At 35.7% G+C, this 12,615-nt stretch overlaps 1 protein-coding gene across 6 annotated transcripts in view; it reads left to right on the top strand.

Moving 5' to 3' along the window:
- The window catches only part of VPS13B (vacuolar protein sorting 13 homolog B), a 425,154-nt gene that overhangs the window by 272,226 nt on the left and 140,313 nt on the right, over nucleotides 1–12,615 (top strand). For all 6 annotated transcript variants that reach the window (XM_056483011.1, XM_056483012.1, XM_056483014.1 and 3 more), the window contains exons 32-33: nucleotides 7,987–8,113; nucleotides 9,751–9,894. In XM_056483011.1, coding sequence (XP_056338986.1) covers nucleotides 7,987–8,113; nucleotides 9,751–9,894 — 271 coding nt within the window. The remainder of the gene's footprint in view (nucleotides 1–7,986; nucleotides 8,114–9,750; nucleotides 9,895–12,615) is intronic.

Below are 12,615 nucleotides of genomic sequence, written 5' to 3'. Positions count from 1 at the left end.
TATTTTAAATTTTGAAGTTTTCTAATATAAAATTGGGGGTGGTAATTGGTAATTTCTGAAGATTTAAATTTTTTATTTTGGTTTTATATACTTTTTTATACTTTCAAATTCATACAAGTAGTTTAAATTCTTACAGACTGTGTAGCAGATTTCAGTTTTCAAACTGGCAGGAATAAGGTCTGATGGCCAAGAGCAAGCTTTCAAAAGTAATTTTGTGGATTTAGAAGCATTTCTGCTAGTAAATGCCTCTTTGCCTATGCATTTAGCTCTTTATTTTCATATAAAAGTCCGTTATATCTAATTCATGCAGAAATAATCTGATTTTTATGAAATGTGTGCATAATTTTGTGGTTGATGAGATATGATTCTATGTGAATTTAGGGATGAGTTCCTAAAAGTGATATAGGAAAACAGGCAGAATCATCTGGAAATAACTACTTTTGGTTTAATTTTCAGAGGAATGGGAGATGAGAGGAGTTCAGATTTTCCTGAGAATAAGGCAAGTTGTAGCAAAGGCTACGTGAGGATGGCACACAGACTCAGCTTTTAAATGATGTATTGATGTAAGGCCAAGAGGGCAGATAAGCTCACTCTGGAGGAGAGCATGCAGGAAAAAGATGTGATCAATAATAAATTCCAATTTGTCATTGAAAAACAGAGGGCAGGAAAAACAGTTGTAACCAAGGAAACGATAAAATGACCAGGAGTCACAGGAGTGCAGATAAAAACTTTAACGAAGAAATAAACTCTAGTCTTCATTTACAAGATTCTGTGGTTCTTTTCTGTCTTTTGACTAGTTATTTTTTTTACTTATATAATTCCATAGTGGTTTTTTATTTTAAATTCCTAGCCTTAAAAAATGTGTATGACTTTCTAGTTGGGCCTTGATGTTGGACAAGTTCCCCGTAGGTTCTTTGTCCCAGAATTCCACATCCACTGTAATATCTTGCAAAATAAGATTACATTAATCTCCAAAGGACTTGCAGCCAATTTGCAACTTAAACTAAAATAGCAGAACCAGCCACTGAGAGATTGACTTTCCTTTTCTTTGCCATTGGTGGCTGAAATCCTACTGCCAGCACACTCTGGGGTTGAGCTTTATGGTTATGGATTCAGATGGGATATTTGGTGGGATTCCTGAAAAGCTAATAGGACAAGGGAAGCAGCTGTTACAGACAATCTTGAGTTTTCTTTTTCTTTTCTTTTCCCTATAACTGCTTGGACATGCTTACTCAGCAGACTTCCAAAATGAAGTTTTATTAGAATACAAATAAGTATGTTGGTTTAAAATTGCTTTTGAATGAATTTTCTACTTGGGTTTTAATTTAGAACAGTTGTAATTAAATACATTAGGTTTTCCTTTCTGGTGTGCAATTACAGAATTTTAATTCCAGTTTGTTTTCTAGAAAAAGTATGAATGCTTTCTTACCCTTTTGGTTTTAAATTTTGCGTATTTACTACAGTTTTTTCAGGATCTTTGCATTTTTGCTTTTTAGTTAGCAGTCAGTTTTGCTGTATCTGGGTTTATTTTATGACCTGTGGAAGTGATGTGCTGGAAGAACCTGCACTGAACTCTGCCATCCATGGCTCTATTTCCAGCATGCACCAGGAGGGCAGCTGCAGGATTTTTTACATAGTGCTTACTGTTCCAGGGTTAAATTTATCTTAATATTTACTGCAAATACCACAGAAGCTTTATGCTTTAATCTAATTTTGATACCATTATTTAGAATTCTTTAAGTTAGACATATTTAACCTGGAATGTAAAAAATTATTTTTACTGAGTCATTTTAGGGTTAATTTCTTTGTTTGGTTTTAATATACTTCAGTTTGTTCTTACCCAATGCTATGGTATATTAGGATCACTGGGTTAAAAATTCTTCTTTGAAATCTGTTTCCCTCATTTTTGCAATACTTTAATGCTATGTGGGGCAGTATAGAATCCAGCCTATATACAAGCTTTTCATAGTTACTTTGCAAAAAACTTCAACATAGATATCAGCCATTCCATTTCCATTCCCATTTCTAGAAGCGTTACTGGATTATTTTAAAATAAATCTGCAAAAATTTTGAAATTAATTATATTGTAATTTAATCTACAATTGAAATTTGGCCTCATTTTAAAAATTTGCATGAAAACCAAACCATTGTAAATAGGAAATCTCTGGATATCACACACACAAGTATCTGAAGACTTGACATAAGTTATCATTCAAATGCTTTTGCAATCTTTACCCTGAAAGTAAATCCTTCGAATTTTCACACCACTTTTTCTGGAGTTCAGTTCTTGTAGCACTTAGTATGTTAAGGGGTTGATTTTTTCCCCCCTCAACCTACATTGCAGTATGGATAGCAAGCTGTCATACTCTAAGACTAAGCTGTTGAATACTTGCAGGTGTTCAGTGTAAGATTCTTCAAGAGCAGCTATAATGAAATGCTGGTGTGATGCCTCCTGTGTCTCTACAGGTCACCCCAAGGAGAATGGGGGAACTGGAACCCTCTGGTAGGGTGCAGAAAAACCTGTCTAGATGCAGTGCTTTACTGAGGGTCAGGGATCATAACTCTTTCCACTATGAAATGTTTATACTTCACCATAGATGTTATAAAAAGCTCCCTAATGGTGTAATATATAAAAAGAATACTGGAAACAGTCAGACAGTTCTAATAAGGTTATGTACAAATGAAACCTGTCCACATTTATTCCCTTTACCAAACAGCATGTGGGGAACTGGGAGTACTTAACTGAAAGAAGTTTTCTTGATTGAAAACTGCTTTTTCAGCTTGCAGATCTCCTCCTCCCTCTCCCTCCAGTCAATGGAAAAAACAACAGCCCTGAAGGAAATAAAGAAATATATCCTCTCTTGAGGCCTCGCCCCCATCCCTGTGCAATCCTTCTACAGCTCCCAGCAGCAACTTCTGCTTCCTGCAGCCTGAATAAACTTTGTTTAAAAAAAAAATAATTGAGCTTAAAAGCATTACTTCTCTGTGTGGTAATGAATTGAGTGTGGCAATATACTGTGTTACAGTTTTGTCCTTGGCATACCACCATCTGGAACAGCTCTCATGGAGTACATCAGGGAGCCAATGATCTGTTGTACAAAACTGAGCAAAATACCACTGCAAGGATCCTCAGAAAGGTTTCCTGCAGATTTTTCTTTGAATAGTTTTCATTTTCATGCTTTTTTGGAAAGTTCTTGGCAGCTTGCCAAGTTCTAATGAGAAAGACCAGAAAAAAATTGATCTGTGGATCCTTGTGTAAGGAAGTCGGGGCATTCCCCTTGAATCTTTTGGAGTAAAATGCAATGCATTTTTTTTTCAGTAATTTATTTTAATTGCTGACTTTTTTGGTACCTGACGTTGTGCTTGTATTAATACTGTACAAAGCCTTTCTCAATAAGAGGGGGTGTTTTATTTTTGTAATAATCCACAGCAAAGAAGTGCTGCACAGCATTCTTCATAAGATAAAAGTTAGTTTTACTGAGGTCTTATGATACAAAAATAGTAATTCTTTACAGCCAGGTAGTTGTTCATTTTTAAATTTTGATTATTAGATGGTCCTCAAAATGTTGCTAATTTACTGCCATGTGACATCTTTGCCACACCTCAAAGAGCTGAAAGGAAAGTGTGATTTAGTCATTAGTAGTTAGATATCCTAATACATTCCTAATACATTTGTATATCAGGGATTAGCTGATTTAAACAGCTACATGAGAAGCCTGCAAGAGAAAATTCTTTCATAAGTCTCAAGTTAACATGCTGTCTTAAATAACATCTTTTGACATTTTGCATGCCTTCACACTACTAGAGAGCACTTTGACTTTGTGGCCTATTTCATGCTAATATGTTTTTTTCACATCACAAAATTCTCCATGAGGACTCTTCTTTCTGTAGCTAGTAAAATTACTTGGTGCAAATGTGCTTTTGATTGTTATTCATGTATTGAATGTATAAAAGTTTCTCACTGACTTAGGAAATTTTAAGTGTATACGGACTCAAAGTCTAGATTCAATTAGGTATTATTAAGAAAAAATATAATTAACAATAAGGTAAGCATTTCCAAATTTCAGGTCTAGCTATTATGTGAATGTTATGTTTGTGTTTATGTTTAGCTATTACTGGCCATGTTTTCCATTTGTTGTGATTAGTGTTTTCCATGTGAGAGTCATAGTAGTAGGACTTAGTCCTACTTGTGCATTTTCTCAGCTTTTCCAGTCTCACATCATCTCATCTCCTTAATTAGGGCAGCATTATCTCTTTGGCATTCCTCCCTTGTTGTATAAATTCAATGTGCTTCTGACTGGATATAATCAAGTACTGATGATTTGATTTGATGTACTCAAATGTTGTTGCTTCCACTGCAAAATTCTGTTCTTCACATTTTTTTCTCTCTACTTCCCACAACATTTTTTGTGATATAAATCATTAGATGTCTTTGCTTTTGCAGTGCTTTCAGACCCCCTGTCTGTCATTTCCCTTTTTGTGTCTTCTTTCATTTGCTTTGACACTTCTACACTCCCTGCTCATCTGACCCCATCATGCCACTTACCAAGACTGACTCCTTCAATGTTTCGAAGAGGCACTTCCTTGCTCACTCCTGTGTGTTATAAAGGTGTTTGCTGTGAGCATTCATGTTGTTATTTGCAATGTTTTATTCTAAATCCTTCCAAAACATTAATTTCTATTGTAATGTCATATAAAAACCATAAGACAGGTTGCCACTGTATGGATATCGTTACCTATGCTGCTGTTAGTTGTTTACTTTTACTTCCCTGTCTGTGGGTGTGTTTTTTCTTATACATAAATTGTAAGCCTTTGAGGGCAGAGACCATTTTCGACCTGTGCTTTTGCAGTGTAGATCTGTGGTCCATAACTAGGGTTTATGTGTTGTGCAGATAAAGCCCAAATTCTGCACTGAGGCACCTCCAAACCTTATCACAGTTGCTTAACTGCCTTGTTCCTTTGCGTTAGCATATGGTCTTTCAAATGCACTTACTTTTAAGTGTAGATGATCAACTGCTTTAACATCTCTAAAAATACTAGCTTTTCCTTTTTTTTCCAAGACAAATATATAACAGATGCATAAATGAACCACAGAATGAATGTGCTGCAGACATAGAGCCATCATTACGCTCTTCACAATCAAGTTTTTTCATAAGCTCATGTGGCGTACACCTGTGTTAAGTTAACGTTGCACTTAGGTGCAGTGTGGAAGACTCAATAATTCAAAGTGGAATTTGTTTCTTTGTTCCTTTTGTGCTCTTTCTCATATCCTCTCCCTTCATTATTTACTGTGCTCTGTTTGCCTTCTGTTTGTACTTACAATTATTTTCCTAATACTTGATTTGGCTGAGGTTCAAATTCACCCACAAGAAATTCAGGAAGTAGTAAGTAGAGCCGGGCAGGGATAGCACATAAGGATGATTTTAAAAAGAAAATAAAATAAAGCAGTAATCAATATATATTACCAAAAATGTCCTTTAAAATGCAGTATACTGGGTGTCTACTAGTATAAAGTGTGAAAATTAAGAAATGGGAATATGCATAAGCTGAAAAATAATTTGATCTGTGATTGAAGAGAGCCAATTGAGAGTCTGAGGTTCAACAAATTACTTGCTTTTACAACTCTGTTTCATATATTAAAATCATACTTCCTAGTATTTCAAGAAAATTCAAGTAGAAGTTTTCTAGTATAGCTAGAAAGTATAGCTGCATGTTCTGTCATAGAATTGTTCTGCTATTTAGCTCTTTCATTGTCCTGGAAAAAAAAAGCATTTCTTTCTCATCCTATTCAGAATGGGAAATAGGAACTGGGTAGAAAATAATTTGGTTTAAAGCTAAAATGAAGGTGATGGCAGGGAGAGAAACAATTGTAGAACTCCCAAACCTAAGACCATTTTCTCAAGTTGAAGATGTTCACTAGCCACTAACAAGTCTGATTTCTAATTTGGGGATCAAATGAGACTAACCCTGCTCTAAAAGCCATCATTAGAAATCAAAAGAGATATAACTGACCAAAAGTTAAAGCTTTTAAGGTAAGATGGTAGTTTTCTCCACTCACTAATTGTCTTACTCTTGAACAAGCTGCACACTTCTTATGGCAGTGTGCAGCCTCCTCAGCAGTGAGGGTCCTTTGAGGGAAAAGTTTATTAGAGCTGTGCCCTGCCAAGATTAGCTCTGTGGCATCTGCTCTTAACTTCTGCGTCCTGTTGTCCTAAATAAATTTAAAAGCTTTAGGGCCTACCTCCACTGTATAATTTGTATTGCCTTATAGATTGCCATCCTTTCTGCATGTTTTGATGATACTTTAAAAAATTATTAGTAGAATTTGAAGTGTCAAAATTGAAATAGCCTAAGCAGTAAAATGAATTCTGTATCTTTTGCAGTATGAATTTCCTATCTTTTGACAGACTGAATTCCATCTTAGGTTATGGTATCTATTTAATTTATTTCCAGCCTAACTCTTGGCTTACAAACCATCAGCATTTGAGATTGTTTGCTTTTCTATAGAACCCATTACAGAACCATTACTAGACTATGCATCTCAGTACCCCTTCTTAATCAAAAGATTTCAATACCTATTCCACATGCAGTCAAGCAATTTCTGCATAGACAGGTGTATAAGCATATTGGTTAATAACACCAACATGGATAACTCTAGCTGATGGTAGGAACTAGTTCTTTATTGCATAGTTCATGTCTGGCACTCTTGTGTGATTTACATTGATGCCTGAACTGCCATGTCTCCATTAGAGGTGGCAAAATTAAAGGTAATACAGGGAAATGTAACTAATGTAACTAAACAGGCTAATGTAAGAGTTCTACTTCTTATTAAAGGTCATGTAGTTTTATTTTTTAAACTTGCATCACTTCATAGTTTACAATTTTCTATTTTGTAAGCATCAGAAAACTTACCTCAGACCTATAACTTCATGATGATTTTTAGAATTATCCTTGGTGAAATTCAGGTATTTGATGTTGCTACAGACAATAACAGGTAAAACAAATTGTCAAAAACTATCTTGATGAAAGGAGTCTCCCTGGAATTTGAAGAGTATCCTCTTTTAGAAACTGAACACCATCTTGATCTCATTACATTTTTTTCCCCTCATCAGAGGCTCTCAGATGCCATTTTGTGGCAATAGTTTGTTTGACCTGACCCAGAAGGTTCTGGCCATTTGGAATGTGTTGTCATAAGCTATTAGTGATCCATCTATAACAGTTGTGCTTCTAGGCTTACTATTTGGTTAAAGGGGTGGGGGGGAACCAAAAAAATCCCCCAAACTAAACACCTGGCTAGAAATTAAATGCAATTATCAAGTTTAATGGCACAAATATTCTTGGTAAGTAAATGTTGATATTTAGCTGAAAAGGCAATGAGAACAAGCAGTAACAGAAGGAGTGGAGGAAGATTGACATCCCTGTTTTTCAAATGGTTCTGAACATCTTGGACAATAGTTACTAATTTCATGTGGGAGTCCTAGTGTTGCATGGGATTTTCTAGTTTTGTTTGTCATGTACTTCATTTTTGTGTTAGTTTTGTGCATATTTCTTCAGCTCAGACTTTTAATGCACAAATTCAAATATTCTGTTAGACTTCAGAACAGCCATTTGTAATGTGAAGGGCATCCACAGGCAAGTTTTAAAAATCCTGATAATGAAGTTCACATATTTTTTTAAATTATTGTGTATAGTGCATAAAACAGGAGAAGAAGCAATGTCAAGCGTCAAACTTGTCTACCTGGAGATAGGTTGAAGTCACATATTTAGACATACTTTTTTTTCCTTGTCAAATGGAGATAGAAGTCTGCCTCAGGATTGGAATTAATATGATTTACAATAATGATATTGAATGATTATTAAGGTAGCAATCAAATGCCAAACTAGTATTGAAGAAGTTTTTTGCTACATGCTGGATGTAAATAATAATATGGAGAGTTTTTGCTTCTTTACAATGTAATTTAATCTTTTCTTTCCCTTGTTCCCCAGCATTAGGCGACATCAGGAAAGAAGAGCTATTTTAACTCCAATTTTAACAGATTTCACCGTTCGAATAACTGCAGCTCCTGCAATTATCTTCACAAAAATTGATGCTGCAGAGAATTTACACCCAGAGGTTAGTACAAAGTGTCTACAGAAATAGCATAACTTTTAATATGTGAATAATCTTAATATTTTACCATTCCACCATTTGAAGTATTCAGATGTATTTTCAAATTGCCAACTGGAGAAAGGTCACGAGCTGAAGTGTTCTTTCTCTGCTGGAGAAAGAATTTTTGTATTGCATTCAGTATTAAAGGTAGTCCAACCAGAGGTAGATAAACCTATTTTCAGTTCCAAAAATGGGAATGCTTTAATGTTTTCCAGCAGTATTTTTTAAAGGTTTGTGATGGAAAGGTGTTGAGAAGATGTGCAACATAACAAAACATTGTATTCACAAGCTTCTCATAAAGAAATCTGAAATTGCAATCTGTAGACTATCTATTATAGAAAGTTAAGCTGAGTTCTCTTAGCCAGATTTTCAAGACCCCACATTGCCACTAAGCATCCACTTCCCTACCTTTGCTATGGGTACTCAGATTTAACAGTCACTTTTGCTGGTGTATTGTTCAGCTAGTTAGCAGTAAGTCTGTGAAGCAAGTTACACACAAAAGGTATTGGCTGACTTCCTGGCATTAGTTTGTAGCTCAAGAGCATTTTATATAGGGAAAATATCAGAATTTTTTTATTAGCTCATAAGGATAATTTTTCTTAAAAGCTACCTCCTGGGAAGAGCAAAATTGGTACAGGAGTGTAAAGGGTACTAGATGTGAATTGCAACATGCAGTGGATGTACATTGTTGGAAAACACTAGTTAGTGGGCACAGAGAGAAGAAATCAAGTTTCACATTTTGTGTAAAGGGTCATCAGAAAGGCAGATAAAAAATGAATTAATGTAAAAAAGAAATAGAAAGCCCCAGTACAGCTAGGATGTAAAAAAAAAAAAAAAAAAAAAAAAAAAAAAAAAAATCAGAGCTTTGCTAATGTTCATGGCCAAGAATTCCAGTGTTTTCTGTACATACATTCTTCTTGTTATCTATTCCCTGGATGACATTCCATCATGAAGGGAGAGGTCTAGTTTAGATTAGAGCTTGAGCACTGTGCAAACTTCTCATGAGACAGAGCAGTTCTTCTCCCCTTCTGCATTGGTTCTGTTTTTCATCTCTCTATTGCTTGCCAACAGTGAAGATCTTTATTTGTGCTAGACAACACCAATAAAACAGTGGCTATTCAGCTAGTGTTGCCAAGATATTTAGAATGGCTTACAGGCAAAGAGAAATCAATTAGATTGGCCATCAGTGAGTTCCAACACATGATTTCATTATAAATCATGTGTTGGAATCAGAGTTTGCGTTTAAAAAAAAAAAAAAAAGCATCTTTTTCTTGGAAGGAAAGGAGAATTGGAATCATTGCCAAGGACACTCTGACAGCCCACTGATACTAGCAAGAGATGGAAACAAGTCCTTGTGCATGAGATGCTTTTCTTGCAAAGTTTGCCTTAACAGTTCTGCTGTTGAAAGCCATGCAAAGTATAAGCCACATCCTTTAGAAGCATGACACACCAGTTTCTCCTAAAAAGACTACATTTGTACTATTTATAATGTTATATATAATGTTAAGTATTGACTACAGCAGGGAGACAAAATAGTTATATAGAAGCTGAAAATTATTTTCCCAATAGCTGTTACCTAGTATTTTCCCTTAATTTCACAGGAAATTTTGGTCTGTGGTCATTCTTTGGAAGTGAATATGACAACAAATTTGGACTTTTTCCTCAATGTGGCTCAAGTGCAACTTCTTCAGCAGCTGGTACAAGCTAATATGGTTGGACTGGAACCTTCCAGTAGCACCACTGAGGTAGGTTTTTCCCTGGATTGCAACTGGATTTTTAAAAAGTCCATCTGCAAAGTACTGAAGCTCTGAGCAGGTGTTTGAACCATCTAGAAAAAATTGTATAGGTTAAGGAAATACATGGTTTTTGTTGTTTGTATGGTCAGTTTCAAAATGTATTCTGACATTGATTTAAGAATAGAATGTTAACAAGAATATTATTCAGTAAATGCTATTATTCATTATAGTGGTTCTGCAACATCTTATGTACAAGGAGAATTATCTTATGTAATGTAAAAGGAGATTTATGTAAATGATGAAGGAAACAAATTTTTGAGAAGAAGGTTTTTTATGTTATTTGCTGTTGAACTTTTACTGAATCTTTGCTATTTTCTTGTAAGTTCACATGCTACACTGTGCTTCACTAAAGCTGGTAAACTGTAAAATTTTCTGTGCCTAGTAACCACTACTCACATTAATTGTCTTAGGGACTCAAGTCCCTAAGATTCAATGCACCTCTGAATATTTTCTTACTTCTTTAGCAAGAATGTTGATGGGTGCTTCATGAGAGATCTTTCATCTCAGCAGTTAATCTCTCCTTTTTGTCTGGAATATTAGTGATCAGCAGCCATCTCTTAAATTTTTTTGTTCCTTATTACTGGGACCTGATACCTCAGCTTGTGCTGAAAGCCAATTACTGTGGCAGACTGGTAAGTTTACATTTCACACTTCTGGCTGATTTAAAAAGGAAAAAAAAAGGAAAGAAGGGATAAGATTAGGAAAACTTTTGCCCTAAGAAAAAATATGTATTTCTTATCTTCAAAACCTGGAATCTAGTCAGACTAACAGCATCTTTAAGATAGCAGGAGTTAATACATAACAAAGCACTAATTCCACTGGAATGGCTGTGGGACCTCTTGAGAACAAGAGTTAGGGAGTTATTGAGCAAGACACAGTTTGTTATTCCAAGAATCTGGCTAATGGGAGACCTGGAGAAGATTTTCTCCTTCCTTTCCTGGGTCTCACAGTTTCAGCATTGCACGTGAGTCTGGGTGGAAATGAGGAATGCTCTAGAGCAGCCAAACTATTTACATTCCTCTCCCTTCACCCTGTCAAAACCCCAGAAGTTGTCTGTTTGTGCTAATTTAGGTATCACATCACCCTCCATTCCTTTATCACTTCCCAAGGATAGAGAGAAATAAAGGACATTGTTTCATTAACATTTGAAAACATGAAAGATGTAGAAAAGAAATGCGGTGTATTTTTCTTTTCCTTGGATACTTTACAGACACAGGGCCTCTTTTGGAGATGAATACTGTAAATTATATATAGAAATATCTTCAATAAATTATTGTAGTGCACTTTTTTTCCCATCATCAGTGGAATGGATAGAATCAGAAGATTTGAATAGATGCCAAGAATTTAAATTTTGAGTTGGCTTTGTGCAGGAGTGCTGCATGACTTACTTGGGCTGTAAAAACTTAAAAGGAATTTGCTACAAAATTTCAGAAAGCTTTTTGTTGACCACATCCTGAGATGCTTATTTGCTCTTCCTTGATAACTCCCTTGCATCACTGAGTATTCATCTCCTGTAATGAATAATGGGGTTATTTCTGGCTCAAGGTGTTTGCCTTGTGTTTAGTAAGTCATAGAAGTACATGTGGATTTACTATACTGGAGATATAAATCCATTGGTTGGTTACTTTTTGTCCAGTCCTTCTTCAGTACTGTGTATCTCTATGTGCTTAAGTGAAGCCACCCCAACCTCTAATATATGCACATTTATTATTATTTCTAATGGTTCTTTGGTCAGCAGAAAGAAACATAATACACTGATTCTATGATGCTGTTTTTATCTTAGTGAATGAAATCAGGAGTGTGCACATAGCTTTTCATATTTCACACCTGCATATTATTTCATTGCAAGAATCAAAGCATAATTTATGTTGAAGACACTTCTGGAAACCATTCCTTTGCTCAAAAGAAGACTAATGTCCGAGCTAGATTAGGCTTTTCAGGATGTTCCTCAATCTAATCTTTCTTTACCTCAGAGGAATGACCATCTGGATAATTGTCCTGTGCTTAATTACCCTTGCTTTGGCATATTTTTGTCTTTACATCCATTCAGAATTTTGCTTGATAAAACTTTCAGTCATTGCCTCTCAACATTTCACAATACCTTTCCAAGAACAGTCTGACTTAATCTTCTTCATAGCCCTGCTTTAAGTAAATGGAAGCAGTAATTAGATGCCCCACCATCATCTTTATCCTTCTCTGTTTCTGTCTGAAAAAAGCTAGCTCTCTCATCCTCTCCTTATAAATTCTGTGCTTTAACCTTTTCATCCTCTTGATGATCCCCTGCCCATTCAGGTTTGTCAATCTTTTTCTTCTGCTGTTCAGCTCAGAGCTAAGGCCAGTACTGTGGATGTTGACCCACAAGTGTCTCATCATCTCACTTCTTATCCAGTGGCTGTGCTGCTGCTAATGCTTCCCAGGAAATGCTCAGGCTCCCACACTACAGGGAAAGTCTCTATCACGTGTTGAATTTGTTGGCCACCAGGACTCTTGGGTTTGTTTCTGCAAAGCTATTCTGTAGCATAGGCCTCCAGCCAGTTTTTGATTTGGGATTTTACCTTCTCAAAGATTCACCGACTCATTTAGGTTGGAGAAGACCTCTGAGATCATAGAGACCAAACTTTGACTGATTGATTGCCTTGTCAGCTAGACCATGGCAAGTGCCACATCCAG

Source organism: Oenanthe melanoleuca, chromosome 2 (assembly GCF_029582105.1).
Source record: "Oenanthe melanoleuca isolate GR-GAL-2019-014 chromosome 2, OMel1.0, whole genome shotgun sequence".
NCBI lineage: Eukaryota > Metazoa > Chordata > Aves > Passeriformes > Muscicapidae > Oenanthe > Oenanthe melanoleuca.
This window is presented reverse-complemented; position numbering and strand designations above follow the sequence as displayed.